This window comes from Peromyscus leucopus, chromosome 2 (assembly GCF_004664715.2).
Source record: "Peromyscus leucopus breed LL Stock chromosome 2, UCI_PerLeu_2.1, whole genome shotgun sequence".
In the NCBI taxonomy this organism is placed as follows: Eukaryota; Metazoa; Chordata; class Mammalia; order Rodentia; family Cricetidae; genus Peromyscus; species Peromyscus leucopus.
In genome coordinates this window covers 17,106,164-17,118,607 of record NC_051064.1, presented here as the reverse complement: position 1 = coordinate 17,118,607, position 12,444 = coordinate 17,106,164, and the positions used below count along the sequence as shown (strand labels likewise).

Genomic DNA, 12,444 nt, shown 5'->3' with positions numbered 1-12,444 from the left:
ATCTGAGAGTGCCTTGATTTCTAGCAGAGCTGTCTCTGCAGCCCGTGATGAGACACAGGCAGGGCAGCTAGGAGCGCTCCAGATGGCCAGGGAAAGTGGTCGTCTTGGGTTACTGCAGGGCACTGGGGCCACCAACACATCCCGACCCCGGGGAAAGCATCCTTAGGGAGCCAGCCCCACATCCAGCCGGGACCAGAGAGGGCGAGGCCGGGAGCCAGGCCTCCGGCCCGCCAGCGCACCCCTGCGAGCCCGGTCTGCCCATTGTTAACATATACTTGACCTTCGTGACCCCCGCACGACACAGATGTCTCCCACCTTCACCTCCCCCCAGTCGCTCCCCCCCCCGCACCTGGTCGCGGCCGCGCCGCCGCCTCCCTCCCGAGCGGTCGCGGCGCCCCCGGGTGCGGGTGCGCGCCGCAGCCGGCCTGGTGCGGGCGCTGTGGGCGCTGTGGGCGCTGTGCGCTGCGCGCGGCGCTCCTGCTCCCCGGCGGACGCCCGGACGCCCTGCAGATAAATGCAGTCGCCTTCCTCGAGAGCGAGCGAGGGCGGGCGAAGCGGACGCAGACGCCGCCTGTGACAGTGGCAATCCCCTGCGCCCTACATCACATTTGTCTGCCACAGCAGCAACAACAGAGGAGCGGAGGGAGGGAGGGAGCGAGGCGGGAGGAGGGGAGCTGAGCTCGGCGCGCGCCGGGCTCCGCGTCGCAGGCTGCGTCTGGCTGGCGTCCGCCACCCCGGGCTCTTCGCCCCGCAGCTCGCTGTGCGCGGCGGCCGCGGGTGCTCGGCAAAGACTAGGCGGCCTCCGGGGGAGCGCGCGTGGGCGAGTGGCCGCGGACACTCTGGCCTCGCGAGGGAAGCGGCACCGCGCCTTGGTCCTTTGGCCCCGCGGGCGGCCACCGACCGCAGGAAGTTTTATTTGCAGCTGGGAGCCCGCGGCGGATGGTGGGACTCTCCGGCCCTGTGCAGTGTAAGTGCCTACGGGCGGGCTGGGTCAGCGGGCGGGCGGGCCAGCGGGCCAGCGGGTGGCGGGGACCGGCCTCGGGCTGGTACTGTTAATTACTATTCCGATGACCGTCAGCTTCGTTTGGATTAATTCGACCGAGAGGCTCTGAACTTGATGCTCAACTAGAGTAAGAGGACTGCGTAGCAGGGCAAAGAAGAACATCGCGGTTTCTGTAGTCCGCGATGACACTGAACTTCGCGGACAAGCTAAGGCAACATTTCCCCTCTTTTTTTTTTTTTTTTTACATTAGATTCTCCGCACTCTTTTATTATTATTATTATTATTTTTTTTTTCATCAAAGGAGATTAGAAAGATGAGCGTGTCTCCTTCGACTAACGACTAAACAACTAACTGGTCAAGGTGCCCACGGTGTTTGGCAGGTGGCTCCACACCCGCACCGTGGGTTTTTGAAACTGGAAGCGAAAGGTTGGTTCTCTTGGTGGACACCTTTAGTTCTAGGAGCAAGAGGAAGAGCCCTAACTTAGTACTGTGCTGTCACTTGGGTGGGCGTTCTCTTAGTTGCACCCCGGCTCTGTGTGCCCCGCGTGACAACTTTCTCCTTATCCTTGAGTATTTTGGGGGTGCTTTGATGGGAGACCTCAACAAGGACGCTCAGGCAGCTTCTCTGAACCAAGTCTCTTGCCAGAGGCAAGTCCTGAGCTTCGCAGCCGGCGACACCTGGGCAGCATCGCCTCTGTGGTACCTCAGTGCGCGGCTAGCCCAGCGATCCTGGCCCTCCAGGGTGCTCCCATCGCAGCCCCGACCCGGTTATGCTCCTCTGTTCTGAGCCCAGAGCAGAACGTAGTGCCCAGTAGCTCCCGCCCCGGCAGAATCCAGACCCGAGCTGCAGCGGGGAGAATTTATTACGTTTTGCAGAAATCCCTCAGGGGAAGTTCCTGGGGCTAGCGGATTCCCGGGACCCACGGTTCACCATCCTCAAGGCGGATCTAGAAGGTCCAGGTCGGTTGGCACATCTACACCCGCTCCCCCGGCGGACCTTTGGCTGCCCAGGGTGATTTAAGCAAATACGGTTAGGTAGGCATAAGGTACTTAAACCCAGTTTTTTAAACCTGTTTTTTCTTTCTTTCTTTCTTTCTTTCTTTCTTTCTTTCTTTCTTTCTTTCTTTCTTTCTTTCTTTCTTTCTTTCTTTCTTTCTTTCTTTCTTTCTCTCTCTCTCTCTCTCTCTCTCTCTCTCTCTCTCTCTCTCTTTCTTCTTTCTTTTTTTTTTGGTAAGGTCAGTTAAGCTTTGGAAAAGTTTTGAGTGTTTTGATTACGGGCAGTAGGATGTGAACCAGGACTGTTACTAAAAATAGCTATGTTCCCTCCGCCTCTTCCCCTTAGGCTGTTACAGCTTGGAGGATTTTGCCAGAGTCTTGGAGCCATAGGCCTTCTTAGCCCCTTGCAAAGAGTAGAGGAGAAATCGTTTGAATTTAGGTTTCCTTCAGGACTGGGCACCACAAATCCCAGCGTGCCCCAGAGTGACTGGTGCTTCTTGGGAAAATGCACAGAAAGAAGCTTGAAAGGAATTATCTAGTATTCCCTGGGAAGAGCCCCAAAGCCAAGGAGTGAGGACCAGGGGGCTGGAGAGACCACTCCAGACCAACTTCATGTGCTTGATGTAACTCGGAGCCCTCTTGAATTTTTAACTTCGCTTCCCTTAATTAATCTGCCCAGGGCCTGTATATAAATGGCTGTCCACAGCTGCTGCAAATTGATTTATCTCCTGATAAAGGTCGGGTTGCTGACCAAAGCATTCTTTATACCTTCTGTGTGAACTCAAATGTGTTTTACAGGATTTCCCCCTCCTAGTCTCCTTCTCAACATCTGTACCATTTTTAAGTGCACTCAGTGGCTCTTATTATCACCCCTCCTTTGCACAGAACTGAAGTAGAGCTGGGTCTATGCCCAGGGAGTCCACACTCCCCAGAATACAAATGGACCAGCTTCTCGGTGATGAACGGTTTGTTAATCTTTGGGGCTCCTTTTAGTTTATCGCAGCACTTTGCCTTGGCCACGCAAGTGTAGAACTTCCCTGCTCACACAATTCCTTAGAAAGGATCAGCACACACCATTGTTTCTTCAGCCTCCAGAGTCTCAGTTCGGGTGTTTATGTCAGTTCTAATGTGTCTAAACAAAAACACATTCCCACTGCTATTTATTTCCCCCATATTAATGCTTAAAGTGCTGTCTAGTTTTAGCACTATGGTGACTGTCAACGAAGAGAGAGATGGCTATGTGGTTTCATTTTCTTTTTACTATTGTTTTTAAAAGAGAGGTTCAAAAGTCTCACATGATGTTAACTAGAATCTTAGTTTGATCCAGGTTGGTTTTTTTTTTTTTTTTTTTTTTTTTTTTTTTTTTTTTTAATTTTCCAACCAGGATGGGTGTTAAGAAAGTCAAACTCTCCCCTTATTGTACTGCATTTTGCATGTGATGTTTTATTAATTTATTCTTTAAAAGACAGAATCCCAATAAAATCACCAAGGAATCATTCTGGGCACACAGAAATTGAGTTTTAGCTAAGCCTATGCTTAGAGAAGAACTTCATATTAAATATATTTGTTTAACCATTAATTACAAATCATGTAGATGACAGCCCCTTTATTTGAAAAACTAGATATTGTGTGGGAGAATTTCAGTATGTGATTTTGCCGGTGTCTGGTTCTCATCTGATAAAAGCAGCAGACAGAGCACCTGGATTGTTTTTTCTCCAATATTTAGACAACTCCAAGCAGACCAGAAGCCTTTGAGATGATATTTTTCTAAGTCTCTCTTACCACCAGTGCCTGCTAATGATAATGACTTGATTTTTAAAATGGTCTTTGAAAGGACTTTCCTAATAAGTGTTCTACCTTCAGTGCTGTGGAAGCTGCACTATTAAGTGGCAAGTTCCAGGAAATAGCAGGACAGCATCCTCTGAGCTACAGACCACTGCTTTGTAATACTTATCCAATCCTTCTTTTCTGAAAGAAGGGAAGCATTGCCCTTGATGTTAGGAGCAGCAATGAGATTTCTCATCGAGGTGTTAGCCTAAATAGTTTTGGGTAAACTCTACAAATTGTAAAGAATCCCACAAATGTCAGGTGCCGTTATAATTTATTTTATTGTAAAATAGAGGCTTATCTACTCCCTCCCTTCTTTTTTAAACATTGAAAAGGGATCACGAGAAAGAAATGCTTCCATTAAGAATGCTGGTCAGTGGTTGTCAGTTTAGGACATTCTTCACTGTCAAATCCTGTTTCTCACTTCTTTGATATGAACATCAGCTGACAGGCCCTGAATGCAAAGCCTTCTTCATTGAGGTTTTATGCAGGCAACATGGCCCTTCATAGCAAAGCAGTCTGAAAAATTGGCACCTGCACAATTTGCATGTGAAAAAAACCTAGACAGTTGCATTTTGCTGGAGTCTATTACTGTAAGTTATGTAAGTGGGAAAGGCTATTTATTTGTTGATGTTTGGGCATTTAAAGGTTCTTTATTATATGGGTACTTTATTCATCATTTTGTGATCTTTGGTCTTTATTGATAGCAAAAGCAGGACACACTGAGCTTTGGGTTTATAGAAGTTATTTACTATGAGATGGAGTCATTTAAACTGTGAACTTACAAAAGTCATTTCGATTCAGTTAAAAATTTTAAATGTGCCTTGGAAGAAGGTTTTAACAATAATCTATTAAAAGTTAAGTACATGCATGCAGTTAGGGTAACAGGAGTATCAGGTGAAAACAATCTAGCATTTTAGTAGTTGGGGACTTCTTTACCAACTCCGAAGTCCCCAAGAATATAGACAAACATTTCAAACTTCTAAACTTGGGGGGCGGGGGGGGGGGAATGCTGTTTCCCTTCATTTTGCTTGTTAAATTGTATTGGTCACCTGTATGACCTTTACAAAATTGCATTTGACCCTCTTTGTATAAACCAACAAATAAATGTTAAATCAACTATAAAAACCTTTGTGAACCTCAGACTATTGTCCATCAAAAGGGACATTTTATCCAGAGTAAGCTATTTATTATTATCTAGAGAGACACCTTCCAAGTTCACCTTTTTACAGCCATTAATATAAGAGTTCCTAAATAATGTTTAAAGAACAGTGAACATTTTATTAAAGCAAACATTAGTTCAGTTTAATGGAGGTAATTGTAAACGATAAGACAGAGCGGGTTATCTCTGTGCTGTCTAAACACAAGGAGCCACTTTGCACCATTTCCAGTAGCCATCTGTAGAAGAGAAGGGCTTGCACCTGTCTGTCCACACTAATTATAGATTGAGGGCAAAAGAAATGAAATTCAAGGAGGTTTTCAGCTAATGAAATCCATACTGATTTTATTGTAAATGTGTTTATGTAAAGAGGATGATGGTTGAGTTATGAGTAAATAAATTGCTATGTAGCTGCTAGGCACTTGGTTCTGGAGCACAATCCTGCTGCATTAACCTTTGATATTGAAAAAATAAAGACGATAACTTGGACATGGGTGGTAGCCTTTGTTTGGCATCCATAGTTACAAGTTAGTGAACAGCGGTGGGCTCAGCAGCTTAGAAATGTGCAGTAAAGCAGCTTAAACGCCAGAAATGTTTTCATATTCTGAAATGCAGATGAAGGGAGGTCTTGTGTTAACATATGCATAGAAAGAGTTTTTTAAAAATTGGAAAGCATTTTTTCCTTTTCTGCATTTTCAGCTTCACCTCCATGAGAAATTAAAGACAAATGACTGAGGAATGCATCCTTCAATGAAAGGTCACACGAATGTCTACCACATCTGTTTATAGTAATTATGAACATAATTAACATAAGAATTACAAATGAAATAATGACAAGCTGAGCAATGAGATATTATGCCATAATGGTCATATGCTGGAATTCTCACATTATAGCACACTAGACTTCACATACTCAAAGAAAGAAAGAAAATGCTAGATTTTATCTGAATTAATGTTTCAAAACTTATCTGCCTGGGGCAGATGGACTCCTTGCTTTTACAAGAAGGTAACCTATTATTAAGAAAAGAACTCATTGAAATTAAAATTTCGATCCAGCTTGGTCGTTAAGTTGTCTGTAATTATAGGTACCACTTTCTGTTGGGTACTCAGTCCATGATAATAATTCCTGATTACTATATTGCTTTGGGTTTTGTTTTGATTTTCTTAGACAAGAGCTCATTCTGTAGCCCAGGCTGGCCTAGAATTTACTATAGAGTGCAGGCTGGCCTGGAAGTCATAGTGATCCCCTGAGCATTGAGATTACAGAGGAGGGGGGAGGTCAGCACACTGAGCTTGTGTGTGTGTGTGTGTGTGTGTGTGTGTGTGTGTGTGTGTGTGTGAAAATTTGAAAATCTGAAGCAAAATACTTGCTTTGGAGGTAGTGCGGAGCCCGAAGTCAGCACACAGAGTGGTAGAAACACTGTACTTTCACAAAACAAGAACACCCATACATTAGTTACCCTGCAGTTTTCTTTGTGCCTAGTCTTTGGGATACCTTTTGGGGAAAAATGAGTCTGTTCTGAGGTTAAAGGCGGTATTAGAACTTTTTTCATTTTTATGCATGTGTTAATTACACAAGATAATGGGTTTGATGGTGACATTTCTGTGCATATGCATCTAGTCCATTTTTGTTAGCACATTGTAACAGATATTGTAATGGGGGGAAAGAAAATCAATGTGCATTTGCATGTTGTATTCCCTGCCCCCCCCCCTTTCCTGAGTTGCATTGGATTTCAAGGTGTTTGTATACAGTCTGTGCCCAAACAGATCTAACTGCAGTGACTGAGGCTGGCTACTGGGAATGCAGTTTTCTGTCAGAGTGAAAAAGGAGGTGAAAGGACACCCTTTACAAGAGCTAAAGGGGTATTCTGGAAATCTGCTATTAAATTTAAAACATGTAGGGATGACAGATTTTCACCATGCAGAGCTCACTTGCTTCTGTCATGTAACCTGCCTACTGGTTTACTTCCTGCCCCAGCACTCCTCACTAGCGACTGAACCTGGTCACTTGGTGAAGATTTATGGCGAAATATTACCTTGTTCTTGTGCAGTGATACTGAGAGGCTTTCCACATTATTGGATTACTGGAGGATTGCAGCAGAACCCCTTTTATCTGGCATTCATTCTGTGACAAGATTTTCACACATGCCCTTCCCCCACCATGCCTCGCTTTCTTCACTTTGTGTTACCTATCAAATTTCCCTTGATTCTTTTCTTGGGGCATGAGTGTGTGTGTGTGTGTGTGTGTGTGTGTGTGTGTGTGTGTGTGTCTGTGTGCGCATGCGTGTGTGCGCAAGGCGTCCATTGCACAGAAGAGCAGTTTTGTTGTTTTAGGCTAGGTGATTTGGAAGGCACTTGATGAAACAAAGCCTCTCTTAAAATATGTCCCTGCTTTTCTCTGTCTCAACTCATTAACCCCGTTCCTGCCCCATTTTGTCGCTTTCTACTGACTTTTCTTGTATAGACTATTTTATGACCCCAAGTTCACAGCAGCTGTGGCCACAGTGTACGCCAGGCCAGTCTGTGGTTTATTGAACTCACTCTCCATAGTACAGGAAAGGCTTAACCAAGCTTCAGTGCCTAGAAACACAACACAGCCAAACACTCCCCTCCCCCAATAAGAAGACCTCCTTTGCTGCATTATCCGCACTCCATTAAGGATCTGATCAGATGTTCAGATTGTCTGATGGGTGCATTTAAAAGTGAAAAGGGGCTCCCTAGGGACTACTCAGGTGTATCCCCCTCCTGACCCTGCTGGGGCGGAGGAGGATGAACTCTGGCCGGCTGGCAGAGCATTAGCCCCTGCTTGTTCTGATTGATTCTCAGGCTCTGGGTGGGTGAAGAGCTAGCTGTAAGGCAGCTCAAGCCAAGATTGATTGCCTCAATTTCGAATTCCCACCTCCCAAACAGACTCTCAGATGTACACAGAAGGAAGCTCCTACCCCAACACGACTTCTGGAGGTGGAGCAGGTGTCTGAGTCACCTGTAGCCACCAATCACAAGTGGTCCTCCTTATCACAACGATGCTGACTGCCCTGAATCTTCAGCTAGGACACACTCAAAGCCTGGAAAGAGAGGGATGGGTGTGTGTATGGGGCGGGGGGTGAGGCTCTTTTGTATCTCCCTGTATCTCGGGGGGAGGGGGGGTGAGTGGGGGCTGGGTTTAAGTATATGGGGGGTCAACAGAGAGACAACTCCCACAGGAGCTCGTCCTGGCAGACTGCAGAACTGTTGTGTGGGCACAGTAGATTTGTTTTGCAAATTTTGTGTCTTTGGATGGAGGTGAAGTGGTGAAAGTGTCACTGTCAAAACCACCGAGAGAGCTCTTGATCCCGCTGACCTTGACAGAACCTCTAATGTTTGTGGATCCACAGGGTTGGCAAATCCAAATATTTAGGAGGTGGGGCTGATTCGGGGGGCGCAGGTTACCCGGCAGCCCTGATTGCCACCACCTCCCAGCCTCTCTGGGTAGCTGTCCTCCGGCTCCGACCCCATCCCAGGCCGGTCCCCGCCCCTGAATCCCTTCCCTGTCTCCCCTCCTGCCAGCATCTCTTCCCTCCCTCTCTTCCCTCTCTCTCCCACTTTTCCTCCCGCTCCCCTCCGTCTCGCACGCACCCTCTGTTTATTTTCCTGCCTCCATCTGGGCCCTGCTGATATTGTAATCACCCTGATGCACGTTGGCTCCTCTCCTCTCCCTCCCGCGCGCACACACTCACTCACACACAATGTGCCATCCCGACCAGCCCTTTACTTCTGATAAGCTCCGATGTGTGTTTAATGAATACAAAGCGGCGGTGTGGGGGCCGCGCGGCCGGCCGCCTCGCGCGCTCGCCGCCGGAAGGTAATCTCCGCGGCCGGGCTGGGGGCGGCGGGGCGGGGCGCGGCGTGGGGGCGGCCCCCCAACGATCTGGAGCAGATAAGAGCCAGGGAAGTGAAGATGTAACCTGTTATCGGGCGCTCCTCTTAGCTGCCAGAGGGAATTTACATTTAAAGATTACAGAGGGAGAGAGAGAGGATCTGCCTTTTGTTGTGCGGGGTGAGGAGGAGGCAGCGGCCCTGGCCTCCGTGCTATCTCCCATCACCTCAGCTATCCAGACGGGGACTCACGGAGGTGAGATTACGGAGGGCCTTATCTTTAATTGGGTTTAGTGTTGCCAGCCTGAATAGGTTTAAAGAGACTCGATAAAGGGGGAACAATAGATTATTTGTTGATCGGACGCTGGAACCCTCAGATGTAGAAGAGAGAGGAAGAACTCTTAACAACTTGATTAGCTCTATTTTATTTTGATTTTGAGGTGACAGGGTCTCTCTTGGTAAAAGGAGGAAGGACTAGGGAACTTAGGTGCGATTTGAGTGATTTGCATGTTTTATTCCCCATGCATGCTTGCTTTCCCAGCACTTCTGCACCTGCCTTATTTTAAAGGAGCTTTCTCACCTTTTCTCTTTAGGGTTGATAAAGTGAGGGAAGGGCCGAGGCTTTGGGGATTGCTCATTTATATTTGGTTTTGTGTGGCTTGGTTTGAACAGGTGATGAATTGATGCTTTGGGTCCTAGAAGGAGTGTGAAAAGCCAATGAAGACCACTTTTAATATGGAAGGAGGAGAATGGTAGATTATGGTTCAACTCTGGCTAGAAGGACGAGCATTATTCTAGGTGTGGTAGAGAGATTGTATTTTGTATTTGAACCATGCCATCTTTTGCTTGAAGTCAGTGTGGGGTGAAAGAAGCAAATTGTCACTTGACTCGTGAATGTATTTTCAAAAAATCGTGTAAACTTTAGAAGGTTCTTAAAATGAATAAAAGTAGACAAAATGATTGCTTTTGCCTCCTACACATAGTTGAGATGGGTGTTCTCATAGGTACCCAGATATGAGCCAGTAACTAAAAGCCTAATTAAAATTTGTTTAAAGCCAGATGAGCATGTTTCCTTGTTGACAGCGGCAGATCGATTGGGGAAGACAATAAGTCCCATTATTTTACTTCCATTGACTGAACATATTGACATTACAGGTTTGCTGTTGCCCCAGTGAGCATGACAAAACACTGACATTCACAGACCAACTGGTCAGAGTGGTGCAAAGATTACAGCATGTCCCCTCTGCCTTCAGGTTACCTTATCACTCAGGCAGAAGGGGGAAGGCTAGCCTGCAGGTCTTCAGAAGGAGCAGAGCGTTTTTGGTTAAGGAACTGTCAGATAGCATGTCTTGGGAATATCAGTCATTTCCCCAGAATTGAATATTACATAGAAATGTATATTTATTCAGAAATCTGGGGGGAAACAACCTAGTCAGCAATCTTGAGTATTTCACATAAGAGAACACCCATTTCCAAGATAGCCCTTTACTCTCTCTGGAAATAATTACAGTAGGTGACCAGTTGTGTTTGGGTGATTCCACTGGGCTCCAGTCTAGGGTTCTTACACAGCTACGTCTGTGTCTTAGAAAAACAGTGTTTAGAGTTTCTCCAGACAGAGGGCCTGACTCTGACTTCTCTACAGTTTCTTTTGGTGGGTGAAACAGGAAATGGATGATGGGATGTGACTCCCTCAAGCTCAGGTGTGTCCATTGACAGTGATATGGATCTATATGATTTCCAAGCAGATGCTGACAAAATATAATTTGCTGTCTTATTGTCATCTGGCAATTTACACACTTTGCATTTTACACACTATGCATAGAAAACATAATAAAATTAAGTATTAGGTAGACACTGAGTCCAAGAAATTTGAACCACACCAAAAGTAGTTATGAGATAAAGCCAAAAGAGACTAACCATAGTTTTTAAAAAGTTTAATGGCCATGACTTATACATAGTATATAGTGACTGCTGCCATGAAGCAGGGAACCAGTGCCCTTTGCGATGGTTTAAAACAAAACTAGTCTTTTAGACCATTTTCATGAAAATGTTAGGTTTCCATTTGATCAGCAGGTGCTGTTGAGATGAAAGCCATGTGTAAATTTTCAGAAGGCTAAAAGTGTCAATTCAGAAAAGGAAAGTGATAAGAGAAAATGCAATCAGTTTTCCTGTTTTCAATTTGTGCAGGATTTGAAGAGCCGTTTTGTTGAACTGCTACATCTGCTCCAATATGAATATTGAACTACTTCCACTAAAAATAACAACCTATAATTTGGAAGCTACTGCAGCCTTTTGTTAATGTGAGTGGGTTATTTAAAAACAAAACAAAAAAAATAAAAATAAAAAAAAACAATTTTCTGTTCTGACAGTCTCCTGCCTAATGTGCGTTTCCATTTGCATTGCATTTTCCTCAGCAGATAAATGGTGTGATGCAATTAGGGCCTCATCTCGTTTGGCTATGAAAAGAGGTTTCCATAGGTGAAAATCCTGGTAATATAAAAAGGCATTGCACAAAACAAAATTAATTTTTAAATAATCTTTTAAAATATGCTTATTTAAAGTGAGGTATTATTCCTTACATTCTCTAATACTACAATTTTTAACTTACTGGCCACTACTGTGAGAAAGTTAACATGATTTCATTGCATACTGAGCAGTCTGTAATGTATTTCACCTTTAATACACCTTTAAATGTAAGTTTAAACTAATCAGGGATATTTTACCTAACAGGGCTTTCAAATAATTTTTTTCATGCTTAAATAAAATGATTAAATTATGCTTGAGTGCCTGCATACAAAGGCTTTGGCCTCTATAGTACTGCTAATCAAATAAGTTTTATGGACCACATTAGAGGAAAAATTAGATGCATTTTACTAGTGACATTTCTAGGAAAGACATGTTCTTTAACTCATCTAGTACTAATTAAAAAGAAAACTCCAGATTGTATTTAAAATAATCATAATAAAAAGTCCTTCATCCATATGATAAGAGTGTGAGTGGTGACACTGTCTGCAGGTCACAAAGGCACAGAAATGTAAGGGAGTAAGAAGATATGTGGAGAGGTTAGATATTGATTCAATCATTGATTGCACTTGGCTTGACTTGTAGCTAAAGTCATTTGTCCTGGGTGAGACCTGATCAGTGTCCAGAATCAATTAGCTGTGTAGCTTGTGGCTTCACACTTGAGTTGCTGGATACATTCTTCACAGGTAAACTCAGACCAGCTCAACAAAGGAGGAAGGGGAAGACAGATACTGATGATGACACATGAACATGTTGATTTACAAATGTAGTGTTTCTTTTGAAACACTAGTTTGCAATAAGAAGTTGAAGAATAAAACTGGATGCGTTATTGAATGAATGATTATGTGACTGCAATTGGATGAAGAATACTGCTCTTAAGGAGTGTCATTTCCAACCTGAAACACAATGAACAGTCCAGTATTATGGTGCTCTGGCATGTAATTAAGTAAGTTTGCTACCATATGGGTATATTCTTTGATATATGTATTTTTTCCACTTTCAAGGAAAGAGTCTGAGCCAAGCATGATGACTTACACCCATAATCTCAGCACTTGGGAGGTGGAAGTAGAAGGATTAAGGG

The 12,444-nt window shown here is 44.8% G+C and overlaps 1 protein-coding gene across 5 annotated transcripts in view; it reads left to right on the top strand.

The window, feature by feature from the left end:
• Window positions 1-675: 675 nt before the first annotated feature.
• Runx1t1 (RUNX1 partner transcriptional co-repressor 1) overlaps window positions 676-12,444 on the top strand; it is a 153,874-nt gene continuing 142,105 nt past the window's right edge. For 2 of the 5 annotated variants that reach the window (XM_028871610.2, XM_028871606.2), the window contains exon 1: window positions 676-967. In XM_028871610.2, the coding sequence (XP_028727443.1) occupies window positions 940-967 (28 nt within the window). In that variant the 5' untranslated portion in view covers window positions 676-939. Of the gene's footprint in view, window positions 968-8,158; window positions 8,827-8,855; window positions 9,097-12,444 lie in introns of those variants that run through there. The other 3 variants (XM_028871608.2, XM_028871612.2, XM_028871607.2) reach the window with 3 other exon arrangements.